The sequence below is a fragment of the Varanus komodoensis genome, unplaced genomic scaffold (genome assembly GCF_004798865.1).
Source record: "Varanus komodoensis strain SLA01 unplaced genomic scaffold, ASM479886v1 scaffold8, whole genome shotgun sequence".
NCBI classification, from domain to species: Eukaryota; Metazoa; Chordata; class Lepidosauria; order Squamata; family Varanidae; genus Varanus; species Varanus komodoensis.
In genome coordinates, this window is record NW_025336481.1 from 8,297,460 (window position 1) to 8,321,511 (window position 24,052).

At 43.2% G+C, this 24,052-nt stretch overlaps 1 protein-coding gene across 1 annotated transcript in view; it reads right to left on the bottom strand.

Moving 5' to 3' along the window:
• CDH4 (cadherin 4) overlaps window positions 1–24,052 on the bottom strand; it is an 859,900-nt gene that overhangs the window by 50,138 nt on the left and 785,710 nt on the right. Inside the window, exon 8 of the mRNA XM_044455739.1 lies at window positions 23,670–23,807. Coding sequence (XP_044311674.1) covers window positions 23,670–23,807 — 138 coding nt within the window. The remainder of the gene's footprint in view (window positions 1–23,669; window positions 23,808–24,052) is intronic.

A 24,052-nucleotide genomic window follows, 5' to 3' on the forward strand; every position in this document is an offset into this window, starting at 1 on the left:
TGATCACAGCCACTCAGAGAAGAAGGCACTGTGATGTATTACATTGTGGTGCATGGAAAAGAACCCAATATTACACACACCACATTCCCGTGGTGTGTATCTGTGATGCACAGGAACAGAAATCCAAAGAATATTTGGAGAACTTTCACCCTAATTTATAATGAATTCATAATCAAGCAGTAAGCTAGGGTAAAATAAAATAAATAATGGGGAAGGACAGTTTGCCCCCCATCAATTCTAATCATTAAGTCCACAGTGTGGATTCAATCAATGGCCTGGTTCACAATGAACCTTAAGCCACCCTGGAGGACATGCCGCAGTGGGTTCTTGTCAATCCACGTTAAAAAAACTAAGGAAACTTTTTGAAGAACCCTTGAAATGGACTAGACAAGACTACCAATAGCACGGAGCAAATATGCACTATTATGAAAGACCAACAGCAATTTAGGAAATATGACTCAGTCTGTGCAATTTTGAGGCAGCGGAAAACTAAAAATGAAAAGATGGCGAATGACTGACGGTCCTTCTACAGTGCAAATTTGGCATCAGTGGATGGGTGGTCACTGGTGAGTAAGTCTGGATGGGGCACTTGTCAAAACAGGAAAAGCAGCACTGGCTTTTTCTTCTTCTTTTGCTGCTTTTGCCAACTGGCTCTGTAGCCATTTCAAGCTAATTAAGAGTGCTGTGTCTGAATAGCGTAACAACCGGACTACAAGCCATGGGTTGTCAGGGTGGCTTGATGGTGAAAAGCAACCCACACTGAATCTCTAGCACTGGGTTCAGATGTCACAGAAAGCCATGCAGACCATGTGGTCTCATAAACCTCCTTGGCTTATCTTGCTGCACAGATGTAGTCAATGAATCAGAATGAACTCTGGGTAAAAAGAGCACCAATTTGCCCCTTGGAGTCCATTTTTGGGAACAACATAAATTTCTCTGAAATCAAACATGGGAATTTAATACTGTGTTCTTTTCTACCCCATGCGTCACAATGTGACAACACATCAGAATCTGGTGTGCAGGACTGGCTGTAGGAATGGATGAGTGTCATTACAGTATTATTTCCCATGGAAACTCCAAATTCTTTCTCCAGTGCCACTTTGCTGATGTTTGTGTTATTACTCAGCAGTAACTAGGCTAGAGGTTTAGAGTGGAAGAACAAAAAGCTGCAGGGAAATTATGACTGTCCTCTTATTTTTGAAGCATTGGTTTAATCTTGCATCTCCAATGCCAACACAGTCTTGTTTGTTCCAGAGCTTTTCGAGCACTTTCTTCTTCACAGCCTCGCATGGAGTGGCTGGAAATGTAGGGAAGAGTAACGGCATCGCCACCTGTGTACGGGCTCATTAGTTAAGGCTAATTGTCTCATTAGAAAACGGTGTGTACAGAAATGCAGAGATAATTCATAAGGTATCTCAGTCCAGTAGCTAAAGAGTTTAAAGGGCTGAGTTTCAGTTAAAGTAATTGCTATGAAGATGTGATTCCCAATTGCACATCTTCCACCCAAGTTTCAGATACTACTGAGAAACTTCTAAGACTTAGCATATTTTAAAAATAGTATTTATGGGAGGATTTCTGATTGCATGTGGCATGAACATTGTGAAGTTCTTTGTTGAAGCAACCAAAAGCCATAGACTGTTTTCCTTGCTCTATATTGCTTCCAAGTACAAATCACCTGGAGCTGCTCTCTGAGCATGCACAGAGTGTTTTGTTGAACAGAGCGCTTTGTTGAATCCAATCTAGTGTTTCCCTCCAGGAAGTCTCCTTATGAATATGCCAGGGCCCTGTCCCCTGGGAGGGTCTTTCTGAAGGCAAGAATTCCTCAAACTCAGAGACCCCTTCCTCTGGCTGTTCATCCTGATCATTCCAGAAGTGTGGCTTCTAGATCCAGAGAGGTATTACTACCACTCTATACGACTCTGGTGCGCCCGCAACTGGAGTACTGTGCTCAGTTTTGGGCCCTTCATTACAGGAAGGATATAGCCAGGTTAGTGCAGCGCAGGGCCACAAGGTTGGTGGCCAGTTTGCAGAGGATGGGGTATGGGGCGAGATGGAGGGAACTGGGTCTCTTCAGCCTGGAGAAGAGGAGACACAGAGGGGATCTGTTGGCGACATAAAGGTATGTGAGGGGATGTCACATGGAGATTGGTAGAGACCTGTTCTCCCCTGCAGAGGAAGGCAGGATGCACTCCAATGGAGCAAAGCTCAGGGAACCAAGGTTCCATTTAGATGCCAGGAAGCACTTCCTGACAGTCAGGACCCTGAGGGTGTGGAATGGGCTTCCATGAGAGGTAGTTGAGGTCCCAGCAGTGAGGGTGTTCAAAGATAGTCTGGACATGCACATGGTGGGCATGTTGTGAGCGGAGTCGGCTGGAGCCGGGGGTCAGACTAGATGGCCCAGGAGGCCCCTTCCGATTCGCTCTGTTTCTATGTTTCCAAGGAAGCTCTGTGAAGCACCTGGCCTTAAGAAAAGCACCTCTGCTCCCTTCTGCATCTCAGAATCGTGCCCTATCCCATCACTCCCAACATCACTGAAATATATTTCTGCATAGTCTGGAATGCAGCCAGCGGTCCATGGGCACGATGGCCCAAGACCACCATCCTTCAGACTCCTCACAGTAAAGAGCTTTGCAAATGCATTCCCTTGCACAGGGTTGCGTTTCTTCTGGAGTCCTTCCTCTCCGCATGGGGAATCTGCAAATGGAAGGGACAATCAGGACTCTGTGACCCCCACTCCTTGCCATATTTACCATTTTTGAACACCTGAACAAGCAGGCATGAGACAGCATCTTGTTCAAGCTTCCCTATGTTCAATGAAGTCAGGATGGTGTTGCCAGCCACCCCAATATCTTTTGTTTTTGACATGAAAAAGGAGAAGCTTGTCTCCCTGAAAGTCTGGGCTGACATCCATCAGGACGTTCAAAGCCATACAAAGCCATCGCATCCCTCTGGAATGGCCATTGTTTCCCAAACTTAATCCTGTGACCTCTTCCCTTCCTTGGAGATCATGTTTACATTTCCAGTCTGAGAAAGTCCACATGTAAATATACCCACCAATTAGTAAATAGTTACATTCCTGTTTAAGTTGGAAGGAAGGAAAGCCAGGATGGCCAGTATCCTTCCAAACTAGCATGCATCTCAGTTCTATGAGCCAGCAGAGCTGAGATGATTGCAGGGTGTGTGAGCTGTGGAAGCTTTAAGAATGAAGCTGAAATTTGGGGCATAACAAATGGTCTCCTTGACCCCAAGATGCTGTAAACTTCTCAGAAGAGAAATCTTGTGAAAACTGCCTCCCTTGTTCTCTCTCTTCAGTGTTGCAGAGGCACCCCATTGCCTTCAACTTCATGGCACCCCAAAACCTTCACAGATGCAGAGATCACCAAGACACCCTTTACTAACTTTCCCCCAGCAAGTGCATCTGCTCGCCAGACCTGCCCTCCCTTCCCTTCAGTCATGACCCCTCCTTTTCTGGGGAAAGCTTTTCCCTGCTCCTCTTTCTCTCTCTTCCTCCAGCTTGGGTGTCTCCAGGGGTACACAGCTGGCTGGCTATGTCTCTCTGTTCACAAGCTATTGGCTTTCTTCCCTCCTTCTGCCATTTCCCATGTCTATCTTCCTCTGCTTTCTCCCTCCTTCTACCCCCAGTGCACACCAAAGCTACCAGGGATGCCTCCTCTGAAGATCACAGGAAGCTTGTAAGAGGAGACCTCAGGGACCTGCTAAGAGAGAAGGTGCTCGCTCAAGGATTCTGATGATCAGACTAGGTTTCAATACCAGTGGCGACAAGTGGCAAAGAGACCAGTACTGGTATTTATGTTTTCAGCAACACTGGTGGAATTTGTAGAACAGGTGGTTTCTTTAGTTGGAAGACTCCCTGACTTCAGAGTCTGCCAGCCAGGAGAAACTGTTTGCTTTACTCTGCCAACAAACACGGCTTTGTGCTAGTAAAAATGTACCACAGACTGCTGGGGATGACAATCCAGTGTGAATGCATATTAGCTGAATGAAGCCTTCTCCCTATGGTTTGCTTCCCGACTAAAACTCAATGTGGGGATGGCTGGAGACCATTTAATTGAATTGTGGACATTTATGTCGGCAACATCTGGCAATGTTGCATCTCATTGCACACATCGAGAAGAGCGAAGCTTGGCACTGGCATCTCATTTTCACTTGGCACTGGCATCTCATTTTCACTTTGGACATTTCATCCTCATTATTACATAATACACATTATGGGGGTATTGGCTAATGGATTCCTTTCTCCTGGCTCCACAAATATTAATGGACATGAAAAATTGGGAAGAAGGCTTCACCGAAGGAAAAGATCACAGCAGGAGATGTGTAAAATGGGCAGATGTTACAAATGAAGTGGCTCATGATGAATGGGATCAGGCCAAGTTGACAGGTTACCTGGCACAGGTTGTGCTTTTGATGCATAAGCCTCCAGACAGTCCTGGAGAATACATGGAAGGCACAGAATTTACCTACAGCCCACCAAAACCACTTCATTCTAAGATTAAATATGAACAATTACTGTTTCTTCTAACAGAAAACTTGGCTGGTTGTTTTCCTATTAATTTAGAAGCAAAAAGGGGGCCTTCCCCTTGGTGATTAGAGAATGCTGGGTGGTGTAGGGTTTTTCAAAAATTCCAAACATGAATAGGATTGTGCCTGGGAAGGATTAAACAACAAAAGTATGGGTAATGTGGGTATGCATGCCATGAAGTTAAAAATCTCCCCTCTCCAACATATAAGCATTTTCCCCAGAAGGAACAAAAAGATCGGAATTTATTCCTTTCCTACTCTCCAGGGCCCGCTCCCATTTATTCCAGGGTTATATAGGACAGCAGGAGAAGTTATTGGGGTCAGGGCCTTTCTCCCTTCCCACTCTTGATACCTCCTAAGCCTAAAAGAGACGATGACAGAGACAGGACTAAGGAACAGGAATGTTTCTCTGATGTGGCAGAACCACATGGAAACCCATGGTTTAGTAATCCTTGGATACAAGGTGAACTCTGCCTGGGTAAAGAGGCACTAAAATGGGAAATGAAGAGAGAAGCCCACTGTGACTAAGAACCCACCTTAACTTCACATACGTCTGCTGGGATCTGAGTTGGCAGTGATTGTCCAGGAAAGCAATCTTGGCCACAATGAAAACATCAGCCGTGGAAGAGGTGAATTCCATGCTGGGATCAGTAGGAAAGGAATACCAATAAAACAGCCAAGAGTGTAATGCAGTTATACACATTTAAGGGGCGAGTGCACATGGAATGCCATTTGCTGACCTGTGAAAAGGATGTGGTTCAGCTTGAGGGAAACAGGAAAGGGAGGCTAATGCAATGAGGGGTGGATGGAGCAGCTTGCATATCTGAGGAGGCAACCGTGTAAGAGGCCATTTGGTTTAGAAAGAGATACTTCAGAGGAGATGAGACAGAGATGTATACAATTATGTATCGTGGAAAGGAATTGGATCAGGAGGTGTTTGTCTCTCTCTCTTTTATCCTACTAGAACCTGAAGCCATCCAATAAAGTTGAATGGTGGTAGGTTTGGCACAGATCTAAGGAATACTTCTTGACATGGTCCTTAGTGAAAGGATGGAGTTCACTCCTGAAGATGTGATGAGGGCTAGCAACAGAGATGGTTTTAAAAGTGGATGAGACAAATTGATGGAGGAGAAGGCTATCGGTAGCCTGAAGGTCTTCAAGGATCACAACACTAAGCCTGTGCACACCAGTTTCTGGGGAGCAACAGCAGCTGAGAGCTGTTCCCTTCATTTTGTTCCCAGAAACATCTGGCTATGGCCTCTTATGTTTTCAGAGCTATTTAACACCTGGACTATTTGTCTGCACATCCACCAATTTCTAAGGAAAATGCAGAATTTGGTGTCCTCCAGGGAAGAATTTTAACTTTAAAATAATATATCTGACAAAATTAAACATCCTTGGAAAATATATGCAGTGAAACTCAGATTGGACTTTTACATTATCTTTGTCATCCAGCTCTGACCAAGAGTGTAAAACCATAAACCTGGAGACTTATATGTTCATTCTATGCAGGCAGAAGGAATGGTGGAGTTCTAAGATCGTCATAGGATTGTTTCCTCCATGCTACAATATCCTAAAATGAAACTACGTACAAAACTGGTGGACAACTCTGTTGCTTCATATGGAAACACACACACTTACAACCTGAGAAAGTGTTGTGATTTTGTATTTTGCTGACTTGACAATGCCAAGCTATTTGTGGACACTGTACTTCTGTCAGCTTTAATTGGTCTAACCTTACTTTGGGAAGTCATGAGATTAAATTGATTGACTCATGATTTTAAAGCAAATAATTTTTATTCCAAGTTAAAAGAGATGAATGCAGTACTTCTTAAATCTGTCTTTCTGTTTGACAACAGGAAATTGAAATCTGCTATTTCCTTTATTTATTGTTTTTTAAATTAAATGTACTGGTCTTTGGCAATTTTAGACTCCAGGGTCTGAAAATTCATTATTGCTAACTTCCATCAAGAGTGTTCATGAAGCCAAAATTACTTAATCAACCTCATTTAGCTTCATGTGTAGACCTCAATTTTTTGGGGGGGGGGAACTTTCTGAATTGTTATTGCAATTAACTTCCCCCTCCTTTTTTCCTACAGCAGACTATGTTACAGTAATTAGATATTTTATAAAAATGAGTTATATTCAGTCAAGATAGCTAGCTTCACTTTTACATTTGATTAATCATATTACCACTTAGGTTGGAGGTTTGTCTCCAGGGAAACTTTAATGACCTCATTTTAATTCTTCTTTTAAGCATAGAGAGCGTGTAAATGAACAAATATAAAGCTATCCTTTTCTTCCTCCTCAATTTCAAGACTAGGGTAGGTCAGTCCCCCCACCACCAAAGTGGCTGGTCCTATTTTGAAGGGACACTGCATCTTATTCTAATTAAATACAGAGTGTAATCAGACCTAAATAGAGTATTAAACCATCTGTGATAACTGAAGTTAGTTTTATCTTAAGGGATTAGACCATTGTTAAAAAATAACATATCGTTTTTAACTGGCTCATGCCTGATATCTGTACAGAGGTTCTCCATCCCCAGAGTCTTTCCATTAATGAAAGAAATGCTTTGTGATCAGTGAATCTGCTGCTTTCATTTGGATGAACTTACAGGTCACATATGCAAACTGGAACATGTAAAGCTACACTGCCCAGTTCAGACTACTATTCAAACAATGCTCCTTTCTCCTCACACCTGTGGGGCAAGCAAGATTGCCCCTTCCCACCTTGCCCACTAGGTGTACCTGGTGTACCTCCACCACCATTGGCCATCTGTTGTTAAACATAACATTTTCATTTGGTGAACCTTTGCATAATGCAATGCGTTTAGAATCAAGTTGTGCAGTTGAGTTTCTGGCTGTTTGGAGGGAAACCAGCCAGTGACTTCAGCTTACCTTCATCAGGTTAGCTCCAAATTTAGTCAGGTCTAGTGAACAGATGGGAGAGGGGGAATGTGTCCCTTTCATATGTAAATAACATTTTTCTTAAGTTTGCATTTTAGAACACAAAACCAAAATCAGTTATCTTTCAAAGAGTTTTACATCTCTAAATGCTGTAGAGGAGTCCTCTGGTAACATACATAGGCATATAATAATATATAACAGAAAAACATTAAAATGCATTTTATTAAAAATCACTAGCAAAAGGCATTTATATTAGGGAAAATGTGTATGCTCTACTCTAAAGAATCATAATTAGCTAGGACTGGCTGTTTATCTGCTTTACAGGGCAGGGAAAAAGCACAGGAAGTAGTATTGTCTGCCATCTTGGATGCTACCTTCACCCCGCTGCTCCAAACAGGATGTCCATACGCTTCCATATTTGGGGGTTTCAGGTATGCCCATCCAATTGTGCCTGAAGGACATTTTCCATTTTGGTTACACTTCCCAGTCAGAGGCTTGTGTTTGTAAACGGCTGTCATGGCTATTTGGAAACTTATAATGATGTTAAATCGAAGTACAACCAACTTCATTCTTCATGGCTCTGCAGATGGGACATGTCTGGAGAACTGGGCTTGACTTTACATTTGATGCACGTATCTTATACGGGAGTGCATTTGTTTCAGAAATTGAACCAAGTGGGCAATATGTAGTTCATTTTTCATTAGTTCTGAAATGACTAGAAGAAGCAATAAGTGGGTTTTGGTATTCCAAATGCACCCACTGACACTGGGGAGTGGGGTGCTCACCTTTCTTTAAAGACAGCAGCAACAGAGCTGATTTTGAAAGATGCTCCTGGCTGATTTATTTCTCAGCATGCCCTAGCATGCAGTATCATTCTGGAGAAAAATGAGCACCCCCACCAGTGCCCTGGAATTAAGCGGTGCCCTAAGCAGTTTTGGAAACTAAAATGGCAACCACCCAGGAATGATTTTGTCTTTATTTTCTTTTTCTTTTGCTGCAGCCATAGGAAGTGGCAAGAAAAACAGCAAAACACAGGAACAAATCTAATATGACAAAAATAAATGTAAGCTTAAAATGAGTATGGTTGCGATGAATGAATAATGAAAGTAATTTTGGCAAATAATAAGTATTTAATAATGAGGGCAAATGGAGAAAGCATAGTTTAGAATCCGTTTCTTGCACACCTTTATCTTAACTCACTGATCCATTGTCACATCCTGCACACCGGCACATGCAGTTACTTTTATCAGAATAAACAGTTTTACTCCTGCGTAGCACACGTCATTGGGTTTTGAAGCATTTTCACCTGAAGTTTAAATCTTGAAAGTAGCTTTAAAAGAATACACACACACCTCATCTTAACATTTTGGCAGCAATTCACTTTCTGTTGGATGGGTTGGTGTTCACACTGGACTAGTGCACTGAGCTTGTAAGAGCTTCTTCATTCACTTTAATAGGGAGCAAATTAATGCATGGAATGAGAAATGCATGACAGAATACTTCTTCATGGAAGTGAATGGGGAAGCCTGACTGCACAAGGGCTTGGATTTGTAAATCAGGTTGCCTAGAGCAGTGGTGGCGAACCTAAGGAATGTGTGCCGCAGCGGGCACGCAGAGCCCTCTCTGTCGCCCCAGCATCGCCCCAGCAGCCGAGCATCGGATAACAGCACACACAGGGGCCATGCGCATGCTCGGAAAGGAGTAGTGGAGCCAGGGGATGACGTCACAAGTTGTGACTCATTAGCCGCAACTCGTCTGAGCTGTCGCATGGCTGGTCAGTGGGCTACCAAGGATATATAGATATATTGCTTGGATTGGCTGTGAGTTGCTTCTTCTAAACTAAAACCTGTTTTCAGGTTTTATTGCAGTGTTGGCACTTTGCGATAAATGAGTGGGTTTTGGGTTGCAGTTTGGCCACTTGGTCCCTAAAAGGTTCACCATCACTGGGTTAGGGTTAGCAAAACGAGGTGCCCTGGCATGATTTTGATGGTTGGAATGTGCTTGAATGGGCAGAAATAATGAGCTGTGCAGAAAAAACTACTCAAGGAAGGCTTTTTTCAAAATCGCCCTCTTTTCTATGGAACTTTAGCCCTCCATTAGGGTTAGGCGTGTGCACCAGGGTAGGGTCAGGGCAGTGGAGGCGAACCTATGGCACACAAGCTACAGCAGGCATGCAGAGCCCTCTTTCTCAGCATGTGAGCCAAGTCGCCCCAGCATAGCTCCAGCAGCCGAGCATTGGATAATATTGCACATAGGGGTGATGCGCATGCTCGGAAAGGAGTCGCGGCGCCAGGCGATGATGTCACAAGCCACGACTCATTAGCCGCAATTCATCCAAGCTTTTGCATGGCTGCTCAGTGCACTGCCAAGGATATAAATAAATAAATAAATTGCTGAACCAAAACCTCAGTTTTCAGGTTTCATTGTAGTGTTGGCACTTTGTGATAAATAAGTGAGTTTTGGGTTGCAGTTTGGGTACTCAGTCTCTAAAAGGTTCACCATCACTGGCCTAGAGAATTCCTGACTAGGATATTACTTTTCTCAAACATGGTTAGACCTATTCTAACCATGGTTATTTCAAGTCACATTACTACAGTATAAGAGTAGTAATAAGTACAGTGAGAGTAGTAATAAGATGAGAACAGCAGGAGGAGAATAACGTAAACCACTTTGAGTTGTTTAAAAATGAAAAAGGCAGGCTAGAAAGTAAATAAACAGATAAATAAATAAATAAGATGCTTGCAAATATTTCTTTTTCTTTCAGAGTTGGTTCCAATAAGGCCTGCTATCTAAACTTCCCTCCCTGTTACAGGTTCCATTAAGATCTTATACCCAAGCTCCTCTTAGTAAAGGATTTTATTGATTTATTATATTTTTATCTCATCGTTTTTTCTTCCATGAATTCAAGGTTGAGTATATAATCTTCCTCTTTTTCTCAAGCTGATCTCACAACAACCCGGTAAGACAGGATAGGCTGAGGGTCAGTGACTGGCCCAAAGTCATCTAGTGAGCTTTTTGGCCAAATGGGAATTAGAACCCAGATCTGCTCAATCCCAGATCCGCACTCTCACCAGAATATTGCGTGCGCACATGCATGTGCATTTTTACTGGGAAAATCTGGACATGAAGACATTTCACAGAACCTTAAGAAGTGCCTCCTACTTAGATTGTAGCCCCTGTGACTGAATTTTGTAAATAAATTAATTTAACTATCCAGATGCATTTGTCATGTGCAATTTGACTCTCATTCTCATTGAGTTCGAGGGGACATAATTCCTGGTCAGGATGGTTAGGACTGCAGCCTTAGAAATTAAAATGAGCTTTTAAAAATCTACTGTATTTGTGTATTGCTTTGTGACAAATAAATGTTATTTCCCATGGAGTGTGACATGTGATTCTGTCAACTCAGCATCCTTGGATTTAGGCCAAGTCAATCTAATCAGCTGCATCACTGCAAACAGTTACGCAGACATATGTCCTATTCAAACCACCGAGACTGATGCATGCACAGAACAGAACTAAGCTGTAGAGTTCAATAGGACGCAATTAGCTTAAATTCAAATATGTCAGTTTAACTGGATTGTAAATGAGGCTGTTAATTACTAGGTCATTGGAAAAAGACAAAGTTAACTCCTCTTTTCCATTCTTTTTAAAACATGCAATTAAAATAGAGACAAATACTTTCTGGAAAAAGTTGGACGAAACAATAGACGAGATTCAGCCAGTTTTTGTCACTCTGCTTGCATGTGTGTGCACGCGTGCTCTTACACACGCGTGCATGGATGTACATGCTTGCCCATGTCCCCATTCAAAATGCGGCCACTAGTTCTCAGCCATGTTTGATCCCTCTGCATTTTGTGCTGACCAGAATACTGTAATCCCTGCAGTTTGGGCAGCTGAGCAGAAGAGAAGAAAGGAGTTGGCTGTTTCATGGAAAGAAAACATCTTCTTGTGTTCCAAGCTGTGCTCAGATCTTTGGATGAACTCAGAGAGAGCCAGTTGGAGACACACTGGCACCCACCTGCAGCCACAAGCCATGTGTTGATCACCAGGGACTGGTTGCATGAACGCAACACGTCCTGTTGCGACCATGAGAGCTGTCAAACAGAGATGCTGGTTGGCACCTTTTCTGTTCAATTGTCAGGCTAATGATAGTGCATGGGAGGGCCTTAAAGACCCCAATTTTTCCCTGACTGAGTTACTATTTGTTAGCCTTCTGTTTTGCTGCATGCAGATGATCTTGCTCTTAGCAATCACGCTCAAACTGCACATTATGGAGAATTCCATTTATCTTTCCTCCATGTGTTTTGCTAAACGCCCAAAACAGCTCAGAGCAAGTTCAAGCTGCAAGAAAGAAGCAACTCATTCTTCCCCCATTCCCCATTCAGCTCAAATTCAGATCCCCCCATCTCTCTTCGCGTGTTTTTTACCCACTGGGGGAGTGTTTGTGAACCAGCATGCCTTTCGGGTGTGTTGAACAGCAGCTCCCATAATTCCAAGCCAGCAGGTCCCTCTGACTGGTGATGAGACAGCATCCTGCACTGTGCTCCTTGGGGACAGCAAGGAGAGAAAGATGTCCAGGGCATGCATTTGTGTCCTCCAAGATCTGTCTGCTGTTCCTGTCCTTCACCGCCTTCCATCAGAAACGGTTGTTGCCATCTGCTCATGGTACAGCCAGTCCAGAGTAAAGAGTTAAGCATCCCAAGAAGAAAAGCCACCCGAAGAGTGGATTTGCCAAGACAGAAATCACAGACTAGACCATTTGTTCACCTAGGCTGGCACTGTTTCTTTGTCAATGGCTCTATGGGAACTTTCTACAGGAAGAATCCTTTCCCATCAGCATCTTCCTGGTCCTTTCCACCGGCGATGCCAGGGTGGGATCTGCGACCTTTTTGCAAAGAAGCATTTGCCCACCCAGGAGTTGTGGCATCTCAGAAATAAGGATGGAAATTAAATTCGTTTTGTCCAAGCTATAGCTCAACGAACACACCAAACAGAATTGTGGGGCTAAGATGAGCTAACTTGGGAAATAGTTCAGAAAGGGTTTGTAACTGCCCTCTGCTGCCTGCCCCAGGGAATGCTAGTCACAGTGGAATATAGGAAGCTACTGCAAAATGTCAGTCTAGGAGGTCCATCTAGCTTGGTTCGGTCTGCACTGACTCTTCACGTCTCCTTGTGGTTTCACAGAGGACTCTTTCCAACCATCCCTGGAGGATCCAAGCACTGAATTTAGGACCTTCAGCGTGCAAAGTATGTATTCTAACACTGATTTACAATCCTTTCCATTAAGTGATGAGACTAGTAGGAACATAGGAAACGCCTTTGTGTGGACTCAGATCATGGGACCATCTAGCCCAATATTGTCAGCACGGGGAGGAAGCAGCCCTCCAGTTTTACCTGAAGATGTTGACGATCTTGGGACATTTTGCCTGCAAAGCAGGTGACCTGCACAAATTATTTTGTTGCAGTTTTGCATTTGTTCTAATTCTTATGGTATTATTACACTACACTACACAACAATACTATCCTTCCTTCCTATTGCAAGGAATTAACTCAGCATAGTGTACACAATTCTCCTCTTCTCCATTTTATCCTTATCACAAGCTTGTGCTAAATTTTCTTGGAGCACAGCTACTGAGAGAAAGATTGCTGCATCCTGTACAAGCTGGAAGACTAAATTTTTCACCTACTTCTGTGTAATTACATTCAGAACCATAGCTTCAGCCTATTTTGTTTTTGTTTTCTGTTGCAGGGAAAAGTTAGGAAAAGCTAACATCTGATGGGTTTGCTTGTGAACTTCTAGTTAGGTGAGTAACAACTGTGCAATGACCCTTTGAACCCCAGGTGTGGAATACCCTCTGTTGAGAGCTTGCTGTTCGTGCACAAACGCATTGCAGAGAATCCGGCTTGTGGTTTGGCATAATGGCAACAGAGGAAAATGCACACTCAAAAAGCCCTGTTGTCCAGAGTGTGTGAGCGCAGTTCCTTTTAAACAGCCTCCTTTCTGCTTTGGATTCAGCACTTGACGGGAGCATCTCAAAGCAATGCCAAAGGGCAAAATTTAAAGTAGCTTTTAATAAGACCTCCTAAGGCTTAGAGAAGTTGAACAGACCAGCATTTTTAAAAGAGGAACTTGATTGCAAGGTTTTTTTCCCTCCCCCTTCACCAGAATACAGAGCTTGGCTAATCACAAACACTTCAACCGGGCTAGACAATATTTCCCTTACATGGGTTACTGCAAGAAGGAGTGGGGGGGAGGGAGAGAAAGTTCTGCACAGTAGGCAAATTGAAGCTAACTTTTAATTAACATTTAAGACACAGAAGTCTGATCATGCAAATTCATCTACATCTCCTCTCGCTTGCTTGATTGTTCTTGATTGAATACGATAAAAATAGACTTTATTTGAGTTGTGTGTGGGCATGGCTCTCTCCCTATTCTCTCTGGTTTAGCATGTCCCTACTTGGATTGGACTACTTTCCCCAGAAGGTGTAGTCACGAATACAGGCAGAACTGCAGAAGAGGATTCTGGCCAAAGTTCCGAGAATCCAGGGACCAAAGAATACCGTAAACATGTAGCCAGCAGTCAATCCTGGGAACAAAGCCAAAATCTGGGAGTAAAACTCATCCAAGTTTTACTGACTTCTGAATAGGCATGTATAGGACCACTTTTTTAAATCAGCCTGCCCCATTTTTTTTTTTAAAAAGAGGGTCTTTAAGCATTTTTCTCACTATGGTCCCACGGCCCCAAAACTGGCATTATAGATTGCCAAATAATGATTCATAATGGATCACTTGTGAGCAAGATAAATTTCAGGTAGAGGCAATGTTTATGATACATTCTGTAGTGTGTGTAAGAGAGAGGGCATTTTTCCCCAGGATCCTCTCACACCTGCCCCGGCCCTGAATCAAATCACCTAGGTAGCCTTAGGCAACCCACCTTTCTTAGCCTGAGGACCCTTCTGTGTAAGAAGAGCTGGTCAGAATAGTCAGATGGAATTATTGAATGCTGTTTCATCCTGTTACTCTATTCCTTTCATTTATTTATGTTTTATTGATGATGTTTTAAAGTTTTTTTTTAAGCTGCCCTGGAAATGTTGTCCATTTGAAAGTTTGAAAACAACTTAAAATAAAATGAAATAGCACTTTCTGACTGGGTTATTTTACTAGGACAACTGGTGCTCATGGCTTCTAGAACATTCTCCAGCAGAGCAATGCTAATCCCCTGTCTGCCTGTGATCAGGATGTCCAAAAGGACAGACAACCCTCCATCAGCAGAGAAGTGTGGGGGGCAGAGACAGGTTTCAACACAGAAGGAATTCTGGCTGTTGTGGACTTACAAAATCTTTCCCTTCTACTAAAGAAAATTCTGGTATCACTGAATTGTGAAAAGAATTGTTGGATGCCCCTCAGAATGAGGTGAGACGTAAGAAAACTGAAACCCTCATTATTTATAATTATACAGGCACGACTGAATGTATTTCCCATTTACAACCTGTGTAAAGGAACTGGAAAGGGGCACCTGAGGAGAAGGCGGCTGGTGTGATCCTTTGAGCATCAGGATCTTTTGAACACTGGATAAATATGTAAAAATTTACATAATAAGACAATTAGTTCTTTATCTTTGTTGCACAGGTTGCTTCTTCGTACCTGACATACAGCTATGCAGACAGGATGAATTCATCCTTTTAGTCAGGAGATCATTTTATTAGAAAATCATCAAATGCTGGCAGCATCGTATCGGTTTGGAAGTCCCCCCCCCCCACCTTGGATTGCTTCTCCTTGGTATCACGGATTTTCCTTCAGTCCTACTTTGGCACTAAGATCTTTACAACAACATGCCCATCTCAAATGTTTTGTGTCCATACTTTCATCAGGATTCCTTTTAAAAAAGTTCCCACTTAGTTCCTCTGTGTTGTGAGCCAGGATTCTGCCCTTCACACATTCAAAGCCATAGACCTTTCTTCTTTCTTTATTGACCAAAGCATTTTGCAGAATCACAGACACCCAGAATGAATCTCTGAGCATGCACAGAGTGGTTTATTTAAAAAAGATCTAATTTCTACTTCCAAGAACTCTCCTTATGAGCATTCCTGGGTCCCAACCCTTTGGGAAGGTCCTTCTGAAAACGCGCATGCCTCCTCTCTCTACTGTGATCCTCCAACCAAGCTTTCTTCCTCTGCCAACATCATGCCATGAGCTTGAGAGCCACTCCTGCCTTTTTTTTAAAATAAATGTTATTGTTTTCACTATAATCTACCTTTAAAAACAACAATTATTTAAGACCTCGGATATACTGGGTTAACATCTTCCTCATTTCAACAGTCAATAGTCATATTCATATCTACGCATAGTCCCGTTTCTCTAGCTGATAATAGAGCGAATTCCAGGTTTGGTAGAGATATACGTCCTCCTTCTCCTTCAGAGACAAAATCCATCTGTCCTGCCATGTAATCCAAAATCCTATTTGGGCTCAACCCTTCGATGCATGGCTCTTCGCTCCTCCCGTAGTGAGCAAATAAAACTCTTGCCATAGTAATTACATATAAGATCAAATATATGGTCTATTTGTCAATATTGATAAATAGAGCCACTCCTGCCTTGTCTGCCCCTGAGAAACTCTCCTGTTCCAAGCCCACTCTCACTAACTGTACATCCTGGTTATTCCCAGCAGTTGCCTGCACACCTGGGGAGTCTGGCCTTGAGGTAAGCATTTCTGCTCCTCTCATAATGCCGGTAACTGGCCCATATTCCTCCTCCTCCTCCTCCTCCACTGAAGTCCATCCAACTTGGTGCACAGTCCTAGACTAACTCCCTCACTCCCAACACTTTGCAAAATATCCATCCATCCATCCATCTCTCATGCCTAAAATCCTACCTGAGGAACATACAGAAGAAAATCAGTCTTAGGAGCAACCAGTGCACCTAATTCCATGGGCAGCCCTCTTCGTTGACCAGCTGCAATGCTGATTTTGTGCACGCCAGTCCAGTAGTTAACTTTAACACAGCAACATTAATTCCTGCCATAGAACAGGTGGTGGGTTGCAATGTCCTCCTGGGCTACATTTATATCCTGAAACTATTAAGTCTCACGCCAACGGGTTTGATTGACAGGTAATTTAAGAACACGATAGGATGTGTTTTAGTACCAAACTCAGTCCTTGATTTCTCTCTCTTTGGCTCCTTTCCAAGCACATGGCCTTTGCTCAACCTATTTCTGTCTCCATCGTAAACTCAATGCAGAGTTGTTTTAAATAGCTGTGTAATTCTCTGGCCGGGCAAACAAATTCTGCTTCTGAAAGGCATGGCACCCGAAGTGATGGGCAGCCTCCAATATTATGAGATGCAGCCAGAACAAGAAGCAGAAGTGCTCTGTGGTTCTTATTGCCTTTAGGAACACAGCTGGGAAAGTAGGAAGCTGTTTTATCCTGAGTCTGACCCTCGGTCCATCCAGTTCAGTCCTGCCGACACTGACTGGCAGCAACTACCCAGATTTTTCCCAGTCCTACATGGAGATACAGGGATTAAATGCCACAGTCTTTTACTGCCAGAGCATGAGCAGAATGTTACAAAGTTAGAACATCCAACACTGTTCACAGTTTTTGCTGATCCCCAAATCAGGAATTCTTTCTTAGGTTCCCCAACAGACATTACTTTAAATGTGTGTCAAGTAGCACACTTTCCCCACTTCATTTTTACTCTAGAGTAGATGCAGGGATCCTGATCCAGAATGGGAACTTTGTGTGGACTGGAGTGGAGTAGGAAGGATTTTAAGATCCAGGCTACCCTCTGTGCTCTCTCCAGAAAAATAATTTCACAATGACATAGTGATGAGACACACATTTAAAGTAATGTCCATTTTGATCTGCATAACATTCTGGTGGGAGAGAACAATTTGCACTGGGTAAGCACTTAATTTTCCCCTCTCCCCAGGCCTGATTTTTGCAATGATACAGAAACTTACATGGTAAACTCTGGCTCAAGATGACAGAGTAACAGAACATTATACGGGGTATGCTTCTGGCACTTTGTTACCAGAAGAAGGTGTGTATTTATTTCATAATCGTATACTTTGCTTTTCATCCTTCAAGGAACTCCTGGCAACAGTCATGACATTTCAAAGAGGGACTCCAGTCCAAGCCCTGATAAGACCCAGATTTGGATTCAGCAGCACTACAGCATCAAATACCCTCAGGTCATCCCCAAGGATGCCAGCATCCCACATCAGAAAATGGATCTACTTTTCTGGTCCAGGTCCAAATCTGATGGGTGGGTTTTGAAGTGCTCCATGAGCTTCCCTTATGGTCCATAATAGCCTTTCCCAATATGGTGCCTTCCAAGTATACTGAATATAATTCTTGGCATGTCCAGCCAACATCCACCTCCACCTCCATCTGTCTACTTCAAGAGGAACAAAATTATACAGGCTGCACTCCACTCTTGCTGTTCAGACATTCATACTGGAAGACTATCTGTTTCAATGGCCCAGGCCAGGCAAAGCAAAGCACCCCCGCAAAAAAGAAAAAAAAATCACAAATGCCAAAAAAGCCCCAAACAAAAACCACAATGGTAGAATGTATACATTCCCTTTGTGATGGCATTCTTGACATATGCACCATCTGGAGATCTGCGTTCTAGTCCTCACTTGGCTTACTGGGTGACTTTGGGCCATGAGACTTTGAGCAGACTCTTAGCCTAATGGACCTCACAGGGATCTTGCGAGGGTAAAATGGAGAGAAGCAGAACCTTGTGAGAGGAAGGAACTACTGCTGGAACTAATTGTATTTACATCCCACCCTTTTTCCTCTGGTGAGGAACCCAAGGCATCTTATATGTCCATACTGTCCGTTCATGTGTCCATCTGCCCATCCATCCACCACCTGTCCTTCCTTCCTTCCTTCCTTCCTTCCTTCCTTCCTTCCTTCCTTCCAGGTCTCTTCTCATTTGCTTATTCACACTTGGGACTAATTAATGGGCTTTTTCATTCAAAAACAGTTCCCTGCACACCTGCCTTTTCCAATTCCATCGACATCCTCCACAACTGCATTTGTGCGAGACACAAGCTCACATTTTTGACTGTGCTATATCTATTAGCATGTGCTTGATAAGTGCTCCAGAATGTGCTAACTCATAATATGCATGATGCAAAATGCATAAATACCAAGACAGTGTTTCCTCATAAATGGAAGAGACTCTGGTGTAGCTCTCCCACTTCTCTCTCTGCTCTACCCACAGCAAATTACACCTGAGTTTTTGAGGCCTCCACCTTATTTCCCACCTACCTGGGAGTAAATCCCATCAAATGCAAGAGAACGCACATTTGAAGGTATGAAGACAAAAGTGTATGGGGTGCACTCTATTCCTGCTGGTCAGAAATCCATACTGGAAGACTGTTTCTTGCCACAATCCCTTACCTGCACACCATCTTGTTCTCTACTCCGAATCTTCCTACAGCAACATTCCAGATCTACTTTCAAACTTCATGCTCAGGGGAATTGAGGCGGAAGCCTGGCTGCTTTCGCCTTTGCTTCCTTTTCAGCAGGAGGGAAAGAGTAAATCTTTTCCATCAAGCCTTTTTGATTGCTGGCCTCATAAGGCTGGGCTTGGCTGCTGCCATTTTAAGCAATTGCCAAGCTGTTGGGCTGCTTTACAATAATTGCAAGGTTCTTTCTTATAACAATCCCCAGCTTGTTGTATGAGTTTTATTATATGGTTTGCCAACTTGATTGCTTTGAGAGAACAGGAAGGCAAGGTGGGGCACAGCACCTCCCCCACACCCTCGATCCATCTATTTGGAGGGTCTAAGATGGGGAAGGTGGCCTCCCTCTGGCAGTGTGGAGGTCTGGGCTCCACACTGCCACACTGCCAGTATGCCAGTTCCACCCACCCAAGTGGTACCCCCAGCGGCCGCCGCGAGAGGCTTCCCAAATGGATGCTCCAGACTGGGGTGGCTGGAGCCAGCTTTGGGACCTGCAGAATTAAGCACCCCATTCCTCCTTGAGAGACCGGGATCAGTCCCTTCAGCTACCCCAGCCTAGACTGGGATGGAGCAGGAGTTGGTGGTGGGCACACCTGTCCATTTGGGAAATGGTCCCGGGCACCAGCATGAAATGGCTGCCGTGGGAGGCATGCCAAGGGATGAGAAACCTCCCAGAAAGCCCAAATACAAAGCAGAGGGGCTTGAGTTCCAGCATGCTAAGTAACACCTTTGAACTGGCAGGTTTCAGCACCAGCAGATGCCTATTTCACATCAATCTCAGTTGCCAGTAAGAAAATGTGTTGATTTTCTTAATTGAGCTAGGCACCTTAGCAGGTAGCAAGAAAGGTGTCTGGGGTGTGCTGGTATTTCCTCTTAAATTCTCTTGCTTGTATCTGAGGAGACGCGTACAGGACCGACTTGTTAATGTTGGTAGAACAAAGCTCTATTTTTGTGCCCACCTGAAATGGATTTCTGACTATAACCAGGGAGCTGATTTATTTTAAAGGTCACTTTTGCTAAAGAGCAGTGGTTTATATAACTGTAAAATACCCTCAGGTTTGAATTATGGAAAAGAGAAATGGGAAGAGTGCAAAGCTGTTTCCGGCCCTTGCAAAAACTTTCTGCTTGGTTCTCAAATCTAGAGGAACGTTGAAATGTCCTTTATTCGTGCTCCAGGGGAAGACTGCAGTTTTCTGATCTATTTAGCTGGATTTTAGGGACAGACGTCCTGGTGATCTCAATGCCTCCTGGGATTACGCACATGCAGGTTCTCTTAATGCCCAAGAGACTCATGAATACAGACTCTCAAAGCCTCTCTTTCTAAAATGGTTAAATCGGCAGGATGCTGTAGCAGTATGGACTATTCTCTATGGGGCAAATGATATGTTTCAGAGCAGTGTTGTGGAATTAAGCCTTGACTGTTTGTTCTCCCTTATAAAGAACCCTCAGGAGGAGAGAAAGCAAAGTTCTCCAGGAAAAGGAGGTACTCCTTTGGTAACTCCACCAAGGCACAGGGGTTCCAGCTCTCCCCGCTTGCCAAGTCAGTGGGATGGGGCACCCACTCTGAGCTTCAGCTGGAACTGTGGAGCAGCTAACGATGCTGCAGAATCTAATCCCCATAAAAGGTGTAACACCATGGATACTTCCTTAAAACTTTGAGATACACAGCTCCACTGAGATTGCACGTTCCATTTTCCACTGTTTGTGCTTTTCCAGTCCAACAGTCCCTATCATCCTTCACTGCTGGCTGGACTGACTAGGGCTGATCAGCGCTAGAACACACCACATTTTAACCTGAATATTATATTGTAATGACAATAATGCCATCACTGGATTGCTTCTGTCTGAATTATATTTTATTTTACTCTCTGGGAAAGGTAAATTATTTATTAATACTTGCTGGGAAATGCCTGCTACAAAGTTGCTGGTAAATTTAGTATGAGAGTTCAAATTCTATAGATAATTCATAAATTTTCGTTGCTTGCCATGGCCTTTGGTTTATAGAAATGCAAATAAATTAATTAAATATAAGGTTTTGGCTTATAGCAATGTAGCTAAACAAATTAAACAGTGGATTCACTGCTCACAAGACTGAACATCTTTGTAAAAATAAAAAGGACACAAACCTTTAACACATTCAAACAGCTGCTCAAAACATTGCACATACTAGTGATGGATATTTGGCAGTTGTTTGAAACCCCGTTTATTATCTTAAGAAACAAATATAGAAATGTGCTTTTAAAATGTCAGCCACTAGATGTCACCACTTTTCACTCAAACGAAGGTCAAAGGGAAGCTCCAACACACACCTGGCATCTCAACAGCAACACCAGCTCACCCACTCCCAAAGTATTAGAACACCATGAACAGAAATTTCTACAGAGTACAATGCATTAAGAATAGGGTAGATGTTTGGTAGTTGGTAAATCTGACATGACTAGACTCTGATTTAATTCTGTAGATTGTTCATCATTGTTTTGAACTATCCCTTGGTCCAATCTATTTCACAGCATTGTGAAGAGACTATGAGGAACAGTGCCATGGGCCTTCTCAGCTTGAGCAGCTTGGAGAAAAGATGAGATATAAGTAAATAAATAGCAGGATAGGACAGGCCTGGATTCACTATTGTGCAGCTCATATTGAGGTACTGGGAGGTAAAGCAGTAGTAGATCAGGAAATCTTGTGAGGAAAATACAGCAGAATTGCCAAAGAAGAAGGAACAACAACAACGACAACAACAACAACAATCCTGGCGGGCTCCTGTTTCTTTGAGGGAGATGCTTACCATGCAGAAATCAGCAGGGGAAGCTTTTAATGATATGCAGCTAAACAACTGCAGAAGAACAAACCGTGCTACTCAAAGGTTAGCTACAGGACTTGGCTTGGAAGATGGCAACTGCAAGGCACGACATGGTGAACAATGGCTGTGAAATGTGGCTCAGTCTACCAATGGTTCATTTCTGGCACAAGCGTCGCAGCCTACCACAAACCGCTCTGGTTCCTTGGAGATCTGGTGGTTCCAGATCCATGGTGGTGGTTCTACAAACTTCAGATTGCCCCCTGGTGGCAACACACAGGATATCAAGTTCTATGGTAGCACCCGCCAAGTTTGGCCCCAGCTAAAGGCCTCTGTTATGACCCATGTGTTCCCTGTTGATCGGGCTGCCAAGTGTCTTGATAGGTCTCTGACTTCCAATCCTGTAGTTGAGGATTGCTTCTCAATGGTATTTTAAATGTTTTCAGCTGAAATGTCTCATATTTTCTCTGTTTAAATGTTTCACTGTGGATATTTTGCATTTTGCTCAATCAAAGTTTATAATATGGTCAAAGTCCTGTTCTTGCTTTGCATTTTGATAAAGCACTTTGGCAGAGCCACGCAAGCCAACTTGGGTTCCTTGCAGGAGGAAACAGGGTGGCTTATAAATGCAGTATCAAAAAAGGTCCTTTTATATTTAGGCATGTGCTCCATACATTGATTAATTAAATAAACAACAAAATAACTTGTGCCACAGTCTGCTGCCTGTACAGCCCTTCAAACAATACATCACAGCTTCTCACACAACTTTACTTGTCCACTCATACACAGAGATTTATTTGGTTCTTCAAAAATAAGTTGCTTATAACTTTCACAAAAAGAAAGCATAACCCTAAAAAACTGAGGGAAGAAAAAAAGTTTCTGTATTTTCCTGGTATAAATATGATTCTACAATTTAAACCTATGGAATAGGCTTTCTTCTACACTCCTTCCCCAATTCCTAGGTGGGCACAGTTTTAGTTGGGAGACTGAAGCGCCTCACACTTGATCTTCTGCAGGTGCAGAATACCTGAGGGTGTGGAACCAAGCACCAGTGGTATCATCCAACTCCATCCCCTTCGCTTTTCCCCATGTTGAGAGAGAGACAGGGTCCTACATCCCTCAGTTTTGAGGAAGGGCCTTGGATACAGCTGGGAAGCATGACTGTTCTCCCCTGAGACTCTGGCTTCAACACATGGTGGTCCCATGGGGAAACTGCACAGCACGAGAACAAATACATCTGGCACTGGAAAGAGCAGCAACATCTTCATCTCCCCTGTTCTGTCAGCCTGGAGACGGGGGGGGGGGGGGGGGAGGCATATTCCACAGCAGAGTTTTGCTGCAATTTGGTAGGTGCAATCAAGACCTTGAGATCAATGTGCCCCTATAAAACCCACTATGATGATCGGATAGAGATGTGGCAAATGCTTTCCCAATATTTCTGGAAGGCAACCGAGGAATTCTGCTCATCTCTAATTTGCACATCTTTTGATACTTTTATGTCAATGTGATGCAAAGTAAAACCCACGCTAGTTAGAATTTGAAAATGGTATTTGCCTCTCTCTCTTTGGTCTTGCATTAAGAAGATTCAGAATGGGTAGAAATAGTGCCAAAGAGCAGATCAAAGACAGTACTGATGTTTTGTGTGAAAACACTCGGAGACGAAGATGGAGAACAACTCTGGGACACAGAGAGAAGCTTCTTTTTGCCTCCACCTCTTCATTTTCTCTGTACTTCACAGCAAACTTGTGCCCAGACAGCTGTGTTTCTCCATGAATCATTTCTCGCACCTCCCCATTTTTATTTGCTGAAAGTCTTTGTTACACAGTTATCTATCATGTTTTCTATCTGCCAAACCAGCAAACGGAGACGAGCCACATCAAATGTCCATGAATTACAAACACGCTGTGTGTCCATACATCATTGCCCTGATGTATTGATACTTACGGTGCTGGTAGTGAATTCGGGTGGGTTGTCATTCACATCTGTCACCATAATGATTGCCGTCGCTGTGTTTGAGAGACCGTAGTTAAGATTTCCTTCCATATCTGTGGCCTGAACGATGACTGTGTACTGCTGAACTTTCTGGAAGGGAAAACAACAGAAATGACAAGAATGCATGATATTTCATGATGTGAAATGTTTTTCCTTCCCTTCATACATACAACTTTTCTTACATTTTAACTGGGCACAATAAAAATGCATATGTAATAAAATACAGTCGAAAATTCAATATACACAATTTAAAACAGCTTAAACATTTAAAACAATTACAACACAAACTAGATCTGTTAAAACAGCTGATATAGCTCATCCTATGCAAAATTTCA